The sequence below is a fragment of the Catharus ustulatus genome, chromosome Z (genome assembly GCF_009819885.2).
Source record: "Catharus ustulatus isolate bCatUst1 chromosome Z, bCatUst1.pri.v2, whole genome shotgun sequence".
Classification (NCBI taxonomy): Eukaryota; Metazoa; Chordata; class Aves; order Passeriformes; family Turdidae; genus Catharus; species Catharus ustulatus.
The window spans coordinates 47,092,387-47,105,349 of NC_046262.2; the positions used below are offsets into that span (position 1 = coordinate 47,092,387).

The 12,963-nt window shown below is 39.5% G+C and overlaps 1 protein-coding gene across 2 annotated transcripts in view; it reads right to left on the reverse strand.

Moving 5' to 3' along the window:
• The window catches only part of PCSK5 (proprotein convertase subtilisin/kexin type 5), a 264,705-nt gene that overhangs the window by 53,600 nt on the left and 198,142 nt on the right, over nt 1–12,963 (reverse strand). Inside the window, exons 20-21 of one of the 2 annotated variants that reach the window (XM_033084736.2) lie at nt 11,387–11,502; nt 7,203–9,650 (exon numbers count right to left, since the gene is read on the reverse strand). In XM_033084736.2, the coding sequence (XP_032940627.1) occupies nt 9,535–9,650; nt 11,387–11,502 (232 nt within the window). In that variant the 3' untranslated portion in view covers nt 7,203–9,534. Of the gene's footprint in view, nt 1–7,202; nt 9,651–11,386; nt 11,503–12,963 lie in introns of those variants that run through there. The other variant, XM_033084735.2, reaches the window with a different exon arrangement.

Consider the following 12,963-nt stretch of genomic DNA (forward strand, 5'->3'; position numbering starts at 1 on the left):
TTGCATGCTCATAAAGGTCAAACCTTGAATTGTGTAAACTGACTAGTTCTGTGGAACTGGTGCAGTGCTTCTGACCTGCAACACTGCATCTTTTATGAGTAATTGCTTTATAGGACTAAAACTAAAAACATTAGAAATGCTGTTGCACATATAATTCAGTAGTATTCTAAATTTTTCTAGATAGTACTCAGATAATATTGCTGTATTGATGCATATCTATCATAATACCAAATATTTATTATTTTCACCTTCTAGAAAAAGATAATGTGGCCTTCAGGCCATCGACAGATTTGGTTAATATAAGCCTCTTGAGCCTTTTTGATATGTATCCAGAGGATGTACCATGGAAACCCACATTCTCAAATGCTTTATGAGATTTTAATACATAATTTTGTCATGGTTTGGGAATGGCATTCCCCAGTTCACCGAGACTCACCTAAACCAGATGCCATTCATTTGCTTTCCCATGCCTCACTCTTTTCCCCTCTCCCTTTCCTCTCCAGGGATGGAATTGAAAATTAGAGTCACAAAAACGTGAAAATCACAGGTCAAGATACAAGCAATTTACTGGAAGCAGCAATGAGATAATAAAATAGTAACAGCTACAGTGTTAATAGCAAAAAGTTGAAATTATGTGCATGGAAAATAAAACAATATTGGAGTTTTTTGCCCTCCACCCTTTCTCTCATCACTGGAAGAAGAGCAAGTCCCTTTGCTCGCCCCTCAAAAGTAATGTGAGATGGTACCCAATAACATTAGGGTCATGCTCCCTTCCCAGATAGTATAAAAAATTAAATTTGTCCCAGCTGAAACCTGAGTTGCAATAATATAATCAAATTAGCTTTTAATAGCAAATAAGAACCTGTCTCAGTCCCGATTCCCAGTCTGGAGCACTTGTCTTAGCTGCCAAGTCATTCCATGTCTTTGCACAACCAGCATCAAGTGTACCTTTATCTTGTCATTATTTCTCTCTTGCTTTCCAAAACCTGTTCCACTCACTGACAGCACATGATATTTCAGGAGATCAATTAGATGAGGATGTGAATATCCTTGTCAGTCATTCATGGAGATATGGACGTTCATGTGCTGGCTGTCATAAATCCTTTTCTCTTGTAGTCCCTCCGTGAGACTTCGTCACTGCAAGTCACATGTCACTTCCCCACTTTGTTTGATCACTTTTTATATAATCTAATATAAAATATCTAATTTTAAAACATTCTTTGTTGTCTACAATATTGCTACAGTGTTTTTTCCTTACAATTGATGGAAAAAACCCTGCATTATTTCCTCCATTTTGCTTGTTTGCTTTCATGAAAATCTCTATTTCATACTTGGGCTCTTTGTATGCAATCTTATGGCTTATAAAGGTTTGATAAGACAGATAAACAGAAAGTACTCAGAATTGCTTTTCATCCATCAGCTATGAGAACTGAAATGAGTTGGTCTTAGGGAGTTCTCTGCTTTTTCTCATGTTTGGCTGTGATACATCTTATTTTGTCGGGCTGGTGGGATCAGGTCCTTGAGTTCTCTGAAGAGACATTAATTCATGAAGTTTAAGTGAACTATAACTTGCATATAAAAATCCATGCAAATTCATCCTAGAGATTCTTTTTAAAGTTACTCCTTTGCAGCCCAAGATCTCAGTGTTTGATAGATTACTTCTTGAAAGAAATCTTGCCATGATGTCCAAGTTGTAACATTTTCAAGATGAAGACATTCCTTTACCATCAGATTTGACAGTTGAACAAAATTTACATCTGGTTTCCAATTATTTGTCTGGCTTCAGTTTTCAGTCTCCTGCCAATTACACAATGTCCAAATTTCTGTCTCCCTATTCGGATGCGTAGAAGTGACAAAACTTCTGGGTATTATGATTTGATGTGATGAGAAGGACCAAGGATTGAAAGTCTTCTTTTCAAAAGTGCTCTAGGCAGTGACAAATGAGAAGTCTGAAAATAGGATATTAATTCCTAAACCACTAAATCTCCCCCTTGTGCCAAGTGCCAAAACAGAACCTTGAAAAGCATTGAACGTCTCTTTCCCTGAATAGTTGTGTGCTGAGTGTGATATAATGATTTTAGGATGAAAGGCCCCTTTGCTGCAAGATTAGGTGAGATCACACAGAGAGACCCAGGTTAGCTGTAATCGTGCCAGTCAGGAGTGAGGAAATTGCCTTTATCAGACTCTAATGTCTTACACAGCCCTCTCTGCTTTCCCTACAGAATTGAAACACTTATATTAGCCAAAGCTGCCTTGTTTATTTCTAACACAAAGGAATTTTCCCTCCCCTTTACAATGTGTACTTCTCCCCCCATTTCTACATAGTATTAATACAAAGTGTTAGAAACCCATTGAAGAGTCAGAGCCCTCAGCAGTACTTAGTGGGCATAAACAGTCCCCAGAAACACATTATTGTAAAAAAAATCACCTTTAAATCTCCCTTCCAACTAATTTTTTAGACATTTAAAGAATTTGCTTTAAAGTTCCATTTATACTAATTTTGTGGATGCCTGGAAGCATAAGCTGGCTGGGTTCATGGTTTCTCCCCTTGCCCATGTAAGCACCTATATAAGAGCCTGGCTAGGTGTTTTGCTGCTCACATATAGCCTGAAATGTCACAGCCCCACAAGAAAAGGGAAAGGGAAATGGAACAATCTCTGTGGATCTATATCAATAAAACTTTGGTTCGTACCCTTCTCCCTGGTTGAAGGAGGGATAAATACTCCCAAAAATTCAGACTCAGAATGGAAAGAAATATGCTCAGCCTCTCCATTTCTTGAGCATTCCAACTGGAATTTTTCCTGTTTTACATTTTCAAGCTTCCCATTCTTCATAAAAATCAGTAGCTGAGACTCTCCTAAAGGGCAGTGGAACAGAAACACCTGAACCTGACTGAAAATTATCGTACAGTGCTGATCATACTGCTTTGGAAAGCTCAGTAGCTGCTTGTCAAATACAAAAATCAATGTAGTAAAGCTGAGTAAAGCTGATGTTATTAGCACGTGGAGTACATTAAAGATAGAATCTTTCAGTGCTGGAGGAAAACACACGTCAGAGACAACCAAGATAACAATAGTGTGTCTCTCTCCTCTGTTACAAAGCAAAGAATATGCACTTTGTATACACAGAGCCTTCCCTGACCACTGCAAGATTACTGCAGTCTGATTTGAATGATCATAAACCTGAAGTGGGCAGAGCTGGATGTTTTGGGGCAGTATTTCAGTGGTATCATCCATCTTAGCTATGAAACTCCCGCACAGGCTGTTCATACTGGACATCTTCAACTTAATCAGGATATGAAGAGAGATCTGCTGATAATAGGGTAAATTTTAACAGGCCAAGTATTGTCCCAAGATGTAACAATATAGATTTGTACTAGTAATCAAATGCAATTTCTGTTTAACTTGCAGAGATGAAAACGAATTAAAGTCTGAAAGAAGCCTTCCATAAAGATACAAGTAAGTCCTTGGAAGCAAAAAGCAGATCAAATTAAACCTTTTAATGAGTGGTATAAAAGCCTAGATTTTATTCCCATCTGTAACTGTTCAGCCTCCTCAATGCACTTACACTGGTGATCTTCTCTTGCTTGAAATCTTCCCTGGTTCCTTGTCTCCACTGAAAGCACCTCTGGATAATTTTTATTTTTTATGATTACAGACTACATTTTCTTTAACAATCACATATTCCTTGTTGATAATACAGCTCTTCTAATTTAGATATGGCTGCAGAGAGGCTTTCTGATACTGTTTAGCACCAGGAACTAATTTTGCATCTTCCTTTCAGCCTTCAAAGTGTTCAGAGAGGCTGTGCTAAAGACAGACACAGCAAGACCAGTATTTACACAATGCAAGACCAGTATTTACACAACTCCATTTTGGTATGGCCTCACTCTTGTAGTAAGAAAAGGGGCTACTTTTTTTGGGAATGAATATTTGAGTTATTTTTGTATTTTTATTCAGTGGCATTTCACAGAATGGTCCATTAACACAGTCATGAGCACAACAGCTGACAGCAACCTGATCCTGAAGACTGGCAATCAGAAGCTAGACTTTCCTTCCAACATCTCAAAGAACATCTGTAGGCATCAGGAGTACAGTGGGCAGGCCAAGGACAATTGTGAATGGAAAAGTCATGCAGTATTAACTGAATTATAATTAAATCATATTAGTCATGCTCCACTAAGCATTCAGTGTTACTGTTGAATTTGCATGATAGAGCCATTAATTCTCCTTGGGTAAACAAATGCTCACTGCTCGTCAGTGCTCTGGCTTCTCACTGCCAGGTTGATTGGAAAAATGGGTACTTGATCACCTCATTGCTCTCTACTGTGTTTTCTCATGGCTGAGTGGTTTTTGCTTTGAAAAGTGTTGCTGGCTTCCCAGAAGACCTTCAACAAATCCATCCCTCAAACACTCAGGAAAACCAATAGATGATTGTACAAAGGTCATTCTTCTAAGCTTTTCTGGTCATTTTTGGCAGCAAATACATGACCTGCTCATGTATTGTCTGCTAAAACCCAACAAAGACCAACCTTTGGTGCAGCACAAAGAGCCTGCATTTGTTGCTTACTGGAATTATTTTTAAAAGATGCTCAGAGCTTCCTCTCCATAATATATTTTCATTTGATGACAATTCCCATTCTAGAAGTGAAAATTGTCCTTTTTTTGTGCGTCAACACTGCTTTTTAATCCAGAAAGGAAGTCCTTCAGGATAATTTCAAGTATAGGTCCGGTATTAAACATTAACTCTGTGGTGTTATCTGTGGTACATTAACTCTGTGGTACACTCACACGGCGGGTGAACATTATTGCAGTCGCTCTGGCTTTATCCTGAGGATTTCAGAACAATTTTCCTAGTAAGACTACATGTTACTGTGCTCTGAGAAATAAAAGAATGTCCCAAGGTGTTTCATAGATCCAAATCCTCTTTGCTCATTGCTATGGAGTCAGTGACGGAAATGTGGGTGTTGGTTACACCTCTAGCGCTTGGATGCTATACTATCCTAGATTCAGTCTTACTTTGTTTGTTCTTAGGGACACTACACTCACAACTCTTTAATTCTTGCTAATGAGGAGGATGTATGTCCCAGCAGAGTATCACGACAGGTGCAAAGTTTCCTTTTGATGAAAACTTGACTAGGATTTTTATTTGCATGCTGTAAAGCTTTTTTAATGCTTGCTTAAAATATCTTGCACAAAAATCTAATGGCAAAACTTTTCTTGGTTCATTCTGTACCAATGACAGCACAATGGCATATCCAATATAAATATAAGGCACGGCAATGGATCATAGACAAATTATTGTTCAGCGAGTTGCACTGCAGATTAAAAGCTTTGACTCATACAAGCAATCTCTTACATGTCTTTACAGGAATCTTGAATTTATAATAAGCCTTCTTACAATCTTTGAGTTAATTAAATATATTAATTAAAAAGTAACAGATGGATTTAAAGAGAATTAACTTGGTCATCAAGAGTTGTAACTTGCATTTAGTGACGGGGGAAGTTGCTGTAGATAGCTCTGGTGCTTCTGCATACATGTTTACTCATACCTCTGTCAAACCTCTGATGATCTGACAACATGGCACAAGCAGTATCCTGCTTTTACACAATAGATTTGGTTGCAAGGAATTTGACCTGATATTGGAAAGCTGCAATCACAACTGGGGTAGTCTGTAAGGTCTCATAGGGAAATCTTTACTAGAAAATAGTGTGCTTCACAGAGAGGAAGTTTGCAAAGCCTCCCCGGGAAGAGGCAGGGAGTGCCAGTGGATACAGGTGTGTGTGGGTAAGCAGAGGCTAAGCCAAATGTCCCAGGAGCTGCTGGTCAGAAGCATATTTCCACTGACCTCTTCTGGCATCTGATCCTACAGTACTGGTGTGCGGCTGAGGTGAAGAGCTGCGGCTAAAAAAGGAGTAAGGCTGGAACTCCATTGCAGAAAAGGAAACATGACACCCCCACACCACAGGCTTCTGCAGGATGTTCTGCAGATCTGAGGCATGGTAAACTCTTTTAGCATGTATGACTACTTTTTTGTTGTTTTTTGACCACAGTTGCCTTTATTCAAAAACTGTGGGACTTTTAGTGAAGAAAAGGTCTAGACATGTGTCCAATTTGCATTTAAATCAAGGGATATCCTAGACAAATATGAACTGGGAAATACTATGTTTTAATTATAATGGTATCTTCAATTTGTCATTGCTTTTTGACTCACAGTATAAATAAAATTAAACCAATGAACAGATTTAAACTGATGCCATACACAGTCTTTCCTGACATAGGGAAAATTATTATTTTGTTTGTACTTAGTAGCTTCTGGTCTTTCTGAAATGGTCTGTATCCTTTCTGAGTGTCATTAACAGTGTCAAATACTGAACACACCAAACTATTCATTGCATCAGAGTGGGAGGAGCAATAATCTAAGAAAACTCTGCAGCTAGGAACAAGCTAGTTTCTTTCAATTGCAATCCTGCTGCTGCAGTGATCCCCTAGTACAAATACTAGCTATAGGTTGCTTACAAATTTTGCATGTCTCTCACAACAGCTATTAAGGCATAACAAAGATGATCAAAGAGTCAGAGCTGACACCAGAAAATTCTGGTTTTCAGCCTAAACCACTAATTTATCCTTACTTGTCTGGTGATTTGGAAGACAAAGGTGAGGTGGGAGCTGAAGCAAGCAGTTCTTCATACAACACTGTAAGCAAACCTTTGTCCAGGTGTGGTCTCACCAAACTACTGCTAAGAATGTTCTATCCTGCATATGCATGCTTCTGGGGATTGACAGGGAAACTGTGGGAAGGATGACTAACTCCTTGTTTTGAAACCATGCTAAAACAGGTCAGAGACAATAAGATGTCTGAGGCCAAAAAGTGGTGGGTTTTTTTGCAGGAAATTCTTTACATGGCCTCAAATGTTCTTAAAATTATATCTGAATATATGACTCCTTGGGAAAAACTGCTGTTTTGTTCTTCACTGAAGCTGTGGGACTAAGTGGTAAGTGAACAAGAGCATCAGGTCCTGCCAGTGAAGGAGCTCACCCTGCAGGGGTTACAAGGCAGGCTGCATAGAGCCACTATGGCCCGGCAGGGCCAGACAGATGCTGTTCAAGCGGCACTCTGTGCTGTGACCTGAGCTGCACACAGTGCCAGTGGCCACTCTGCAAAGATGAAACCTTCCTTCTTAACTGCCTGAGCCAATAGGTAATTACAAATTTCACTTTTTAGTCCCAAACACATAACAGATTAGACCCATCACAAACTCTTACAGATCAGAGGAAGTCAACATTGTTACCATTAGGACTCAGATATGGCTATACTGTTACTACACAAAAGGTGATCTCCACGTAAACCAGACATTTCTGCAATCATAAACTCCATCACTTAAACTAAAAGAAGTCTGTAATAAAATTAAACACCCAGGTATCTAAGTGCTCTATACCACAGAGCTACCTATGCCCTTCAACAGAGTTGTTTAACATACAGATCAACATGTTTTTCCAGACCAAAAGAACAGGAATTTAGGTTAATTTAATAGAAAAAATAAAATATGGAATAACATTGATTTTGGCCAGTATCAATTACAACAGAACTACCCTATTTTACAAATACCAACTGAACATTTTACACATGTACAGTAATTTTTTCAGTAAAAATGGATTTTGTTAAAACAATGTCAGTTTTTCTTAAAGAAAACAAAGTTATTAATTTCTTCTCTATTATAGTGTTAGAGACATTTGTAAGTATCCAAACAGATTCTTTACAATCCATTACATAATTGAATCTCAATAGTGAATATATATTTATAGATAACATATATAATATTAACTTAAACTTTGAAAGTATTATGTTTTATTTAAACACGTTATACTGAGAAATGAGGCAGCAACAGACTAGTAGTTAAACTAGCACAAATTTGAATGTTTATCAGGAAATTTGTAATGGGCACCAAAGGAGCTTGACTGCACTCTGTCGTACTGAACCAGCTGAAATAGTTTATCTGCTCTCTGCTAAAGAGGACAGTACCTCTAAAGGTTTGAATTAGTTTGTTTGACATCCCCAGTCATTTTTGATCCCCTTTATTTTCCAGGATTTACATGCTTGAACAGCTAAAATCCATTTTGTTTGTATGTCCTGGAAAGCTAACTGGAAAGACACTTTGCATGTTTTAAGTATTATCCCCAGTAAACAGTATCTTTGAAGTTCAATTTTCTATTTTCTGTGAAATGACTGTCTTTTGAACAGTATGCTGAGTGAAGCTGAAGAAGACAAATTAAACAGAATTTTTTTCTGGCAGCCATGTGCCTGGGTAGAAAAAGAGCAAGGCTGGGGCCACTTCTCTTATTACTCAGGACCATTTTACAGTGACGTAACTCCATTTGATTTAGCAGGACTATTCCTGCTGAAATTTCTATTGTGAGCAGGTAAAAGCAGATTCAAGCCCATCATAGCTCCACAAGAGAACCACTGGTTTATTGCCCTATATGCAATTTTTCCTGGAGGTGTATTTGGCACAATTATAAATCCAGTCCTGTAAACACATCCTGTCGTATATAGTCACACTGGCATTTACATATGGGCACTATGAAATAGTTCCACATATCTATATGATAATATCCCCTTTTTAAATGAACATTACAAGACAACAATAATTTATGAATACTTCTTACATGTTAGCAATGTTTTCCAACTTCTGAGCATATACATTACTCTCACTTGTGCAGATCAAGAGAAGTATATTCTAAAATTTTCCACTACAGGAACAATGGGTTTCTTATGTTTATTTGAAATAGCTTTGACAATTTAAAAAAATAAAATAAAAATCCTAGTGTATCTGTTAATAAGCCACCTGTCTAAAAATGTAATCTATATGACCAAAACCACATTTTGGGCAAACATATATACATACTGAATGTGATACAAAAAATAGCATACAGCAGAGGAAGTAAGAAAGAAATGTGTGCAGAAATTTTTACTTTCCATTTTTAAAAATAGTGTTACAAAAGGGGCAGAACTTAGTCCTGCACTAATGATGTTTCTGATCCCCTCAGGAACTCAAGTTCCCCCTGTCAATACATACAACACAAAAAAAGACTAATGCAATTTTTTTTATATTGTTTAGTTTTAATCCATGTAAACTTGTGTTGTATTCTTGAAACACTCTTTAAGCATCTTGAAGTGGAAAGAAGCAGGAAAGAAGGGAGGAAAAAGAACCTTCAAAAAAACAGGAATAATCCTAAGCTTGACAGGAAATCAAATCAAGAGTTAAATGTTAATTTTGGCATCAAATGCTTTGGTCACACAATACTGACTCTGTGATTCTGGATGCTCAGCTCTAGACACCCAGTTATGAAAGGTAGGTGTGTTGTAGTTTTTCCATTTAAGTTCCAACAAACAGTTTGCCATCTCCCCAGACAAAGAGGGGGGAAAGGGAGAAAGGTGGCTTGCTTTCTTTTTCTTTTTTTTATTTTCCTTTTTCAGTAATATGGATTAATCTGTAAGTCTACAGGAGGAGGAGGATGCTGGGAGGTGTCAGTTCACCCCTTTTGTTTACATGTTCTGCAACACAATTGCTGAAGCACTTTCCTCTGGCAGAGATTGTTCTTTTTCACCAGCATACAGAATCCTCCCTCGGCCCAGGACTCTTCCGTGGCTTCCAGAGGGTATCAGCAAGAGAAGGAGGGGAGGTTGAAGGTTTGGAGAGCACGGTGTGTACAGTGGAGGAAGGTTTAATTGGTCAGACATGCAGATTTGGTTGAAGAGACCATTCAGGAGCAGGTAGCAAGTAGGAAATTTGGTCCATCAAGAGGAATTTCAGTCAACAGGATTTTATTTTTTTTTCAGGAAGAGATATTGTGTGGTCCAACAGGGAATGATTGATATCCATTTATGAAAAAGAAAAAAAGATTAGAAAGAGAATAATTAGAATACAGTTATATTCACAGCAAAGGAATTTGCTCTCAGATTTTACGAATGAATAGAATAAAACAATCAAACCACAGAAGAAGAATAAAACACTCAACAGAAATGCAACCTGTAGAGTGAGTTGACTGTAAGGCATTGAAATGAGAATATCTCTGCTTTTGTAAATTAAAAACCCAAATCCTCCTGGACTTTCCTTGTTACCCTAGACTGCTGAGAACGGGTGCCATGTGGTGTGACCCAGCATGGTGCATTGCAGCTGCCTGGAGCCCGGCATATCTATATGCCCTTCCATGAGACCTGCATTTGGAAGAATGGTGGTGACACTGCTGAGATGGGGCATCCTCACCCTCTGGAACTACAGTGTATGTGGCTGAGACTACACATATACAAATGAAGATGGATTTATTCAGCCATATAGAAGACCAAACTGGTATCTCAAATGTTTGCATTAGAGAAATCAATCGCAATACCATATTAGCATTACATTTCTTAATTTGTCTATCTACATCTGTCCTCTTCTGTACTTGCTTTAGACAATAACTCTTCCAATGTCCAGACAGTTCATCACTAGTTTACCAATATCTGCAATGTAACTTTACAATGAACAGGATACTTTTTGAAGTTTGGAAGCCTATATTCCAACAAGAAGGGCAAAGGTCCACAGAAACAAGACTCACACCTATGCTCTTTCTTTTTTCTTCTCGAAACTTTCTTTAACTCTTAGTAAATCAAGTGGAAATAGTTGGACCCAAGAGTCGCTGTTAGCTTTTACTAAATCTGATGTCAGGTATCTTCCCAGACTTTGTTCTGATATTTTCCGGTTGGATTGCACGTGTTGGGCTCTATTTACATTACAAATAATTCACATGGTAACATTTTTAGGGAAGCACAATGTTATTTAAGTGTCTCTGTAATTGAGACATTTAAAAGAAATTAATATTAGTGAATAATTAAGCCAATCATATGCAATAAGAAGGCTATCTTGGTTGCCACAGTGGATTTGGAGGAAGTTCAAATCTCCACCTAAATTGTATGTTCTATATTTCAGAATCCTTTCTTTTCTCACTACTCTTTCACACAAGTCAAGAAAATCCTGTGGGGGCTTTAAATAATTTTTACTTACCAGCATTTTCACAGTTTAAAGTAGTGAGATAGATTAATTATATTAAAAGTACTCTAGGGTCCTCATATAAAAATTTGTTGAAAGCAACGGCCTTTGAACAAATACTAAGGAAGGAAAAGTAGGTTGTTGGCAAGGGGAAAAATTACTTTAGGAAAACTCAGGTAAAGTGGATGTGACAAATCTTGCTAACACATGTAAATGTAATTTTCTCCTTTTCATATACCTGAGCAATTTAAAACCTAATGTATACCTTATTTAAGAAGAAAAGCAGGCAAATTCAACCCATGTAAAAGAAGAAGCTGGCAGTAATAAAATGGATCTTTTCAGAGACTTGCACTCACCATCCTTGCATACTGTTCCAATGACACAGACACCAGTGTCTAGGTTATAGCCATTTGGACAGCTCGTACAGTTTCTGTCTCCTTGGCCACTGCAATCCAAACAGCTGGCATCGCACCTGAAAAACAATGGTAGGAGTGGTCTTCTGGCCTCACCAAATATAAGACTTCCTAGGAGACCTCTTCTGTATTGCAAAGGACTTGTTTGTTCTTTCTAGAGGTACAAGGTACCATAATATTACTACCACTAATTATGATAGTACTTCACTACTCCTGCAACTCAGTCCTGTTTCTTTCCATCAATTTCTATTCCAGAGTTTTTACTACACAGCTCTATTATTCTAGTGCATTGGAATTATGCATAAATAATAGGCAAAATTATCAAGCTGATGGTGCATATATGTGCCAGAAAGGCATGAACTAAAGCTACAAGATAGAAATGACTGATGTGATGCCCAGTGCCTTCATCACCTATCTCACTCCATTGTCTTTCCATTACATATTGATTGTCTTTTTATTTGGATTACAGTAGTTTCATGACCATAAGGCGCACCGGACTATAAGGCGCACCTTGGGGAGTCAGCAAATTTCACAACTTTGTACATTGTATCAGGAGCACCGGACTATAAGGCGCACTTTTTTTTTGCAGTGAGGATCCACCGCCGGCTCCCCCCACACAGCTGACAGCTGCAGCCCTGCCTGCCCCTGCCAGCCATGGCCCGGCATGCCCCTATTGGCATGGGGCGGGGCCACCCTTGGCTCGGGGGCGGAGTGGCACAGGGCCATCTTTGGCTCAGGGCGCCTGCAGCTCGGGGCCGCCCTCGGCTCGGGGCGGGGCCACTCTTAGCTCGGGCTGCTTTCGGCTTGGCGCGGCGCAGGGCGGCGCCGCCGTCGGCTTGGAGCCGGGCCACCCTTGGCTCGGGCTGCCGGTGGCTTGGGGCTGCCCTCGGCTCAGGCCACCCTTGGCTCGGGGCAGGGCTGCCCTCAGCTTGGGGCTGCACAGCTCGGGGGCAGCACGGTGCGGGGCTGCCCTCGGCTCAGGGTACCCGCAGCTTGGGGACGCCCTCAGCTCAGGGGCAGTGGGGCGCAGGGCTGCCCCTGGCTCAGGTCGCCTGCGGCTCAGGGCGACGTGGGGCTGCCCATTCCTTCCTTCCCTGTGCGGCTTCTGCTGGCCGGGGGCTGCCCAGTCCCACCCACTCTGCGCGGTTCCTGCTCGCCGGGGGCTTGGCTCATGGATCGCACTTCCGGGTTGGCAAATTTCGCAACTTTGTACATTATATAATGCGCACCCTACTATAAGGCGCACGTCCGGATTTGGACCAAAATTTTAGTCAAAAGGGTGTGCCTTTTAATCGTGAAATTACTGTACACTGAAACACACAATGATTCCCTTCCTGCCCTGAACTTGGATCTGTGTCAATAATAAATTATTCCAAAGGATAACAAATCATATTTGTTTAACAAAGTATGGAATAGAAAAAGAGTTCCTTGCACAGCACTACTTTGTCCAGCCAGTTGTACACTTGAGTCAGGTAAGATATTCTGGAGAGTAGTTTAGAATATACCTGTGCTGTTTATAA